Source organism: Camelina sativa, unplaced genomic scaffold (genome assembly GCF_000633955.1).
Source record: "Camelina sativa cultivar DH55 unplaced genomic scaffold, Cs unpScaffold09834, whole genome shotgun sequence".
NCBI lineage: Eukaryota > Viridiplantae > Streptophyta > Magnoliopsida > Brassicales > Brassicaceae > Camelina > Camelina sativa.
The window spans coordinates 1-399 of NW_010930890.1; the positions used below are offsets into that span (position 1 = coordinate 1).

General features: G+C 44.6%; 1 protein-coding gene across 1 annotated transcript; it reads right to left on the minus strand.

The window, feature by feature from the left end:
- Positions 1 to 5: 5 nt before the first annotated feature.
- LOC109131962 (pentatricopeptide repeat-containing protein At3g13150-like) lies at positions 6 to 395 on the minus strand (the record flags this gene model as incomplete). Its single annotated transcript, XM_019243124.1, has 1 exon — positions 6 to 395. A coding segment is annotated over one exon (390 nt), but the record flags the coding sequence as incomplete, so codon positions are not given.
- Positions 396 to 399: the final 4 nt, after the last annotated feature.

The window sequence follows — 399 nt, forward strand, 5'->3', positions numbered from 1 at the left end:
GTAACCAAATCAGGGGTAATACCTAGCTTCTCCGGCAACTCCTTGAAAGCCTTCATGGCCTCATCAAGCTTCCCTGAATTAACATAAGCCGATAAAAGCGTATTGAACGACTTGACAGTACGTTCACAGTTTAGCTCAGGCATTTCATCGAACAACTTGTGTGCATGCTCCGCCATTCCTGAGTAGCCATACAAAAGCATCATACGGATAACGAAATCTTCAGACTTGATGTCATCGAACTTCTTCTGGTACTGAAGAACTTCGTCGATCGTTGAGAACTTCTTCGCTTCCCTGAGACGGCGGATAAACGCACTGTAGAGTCCATGGACTTGCCGGAAACTCTCTGACTCGCATGATTTCTTGAACTTCTCTACTTTCTTCGTCAATTTCGAAGTTTTC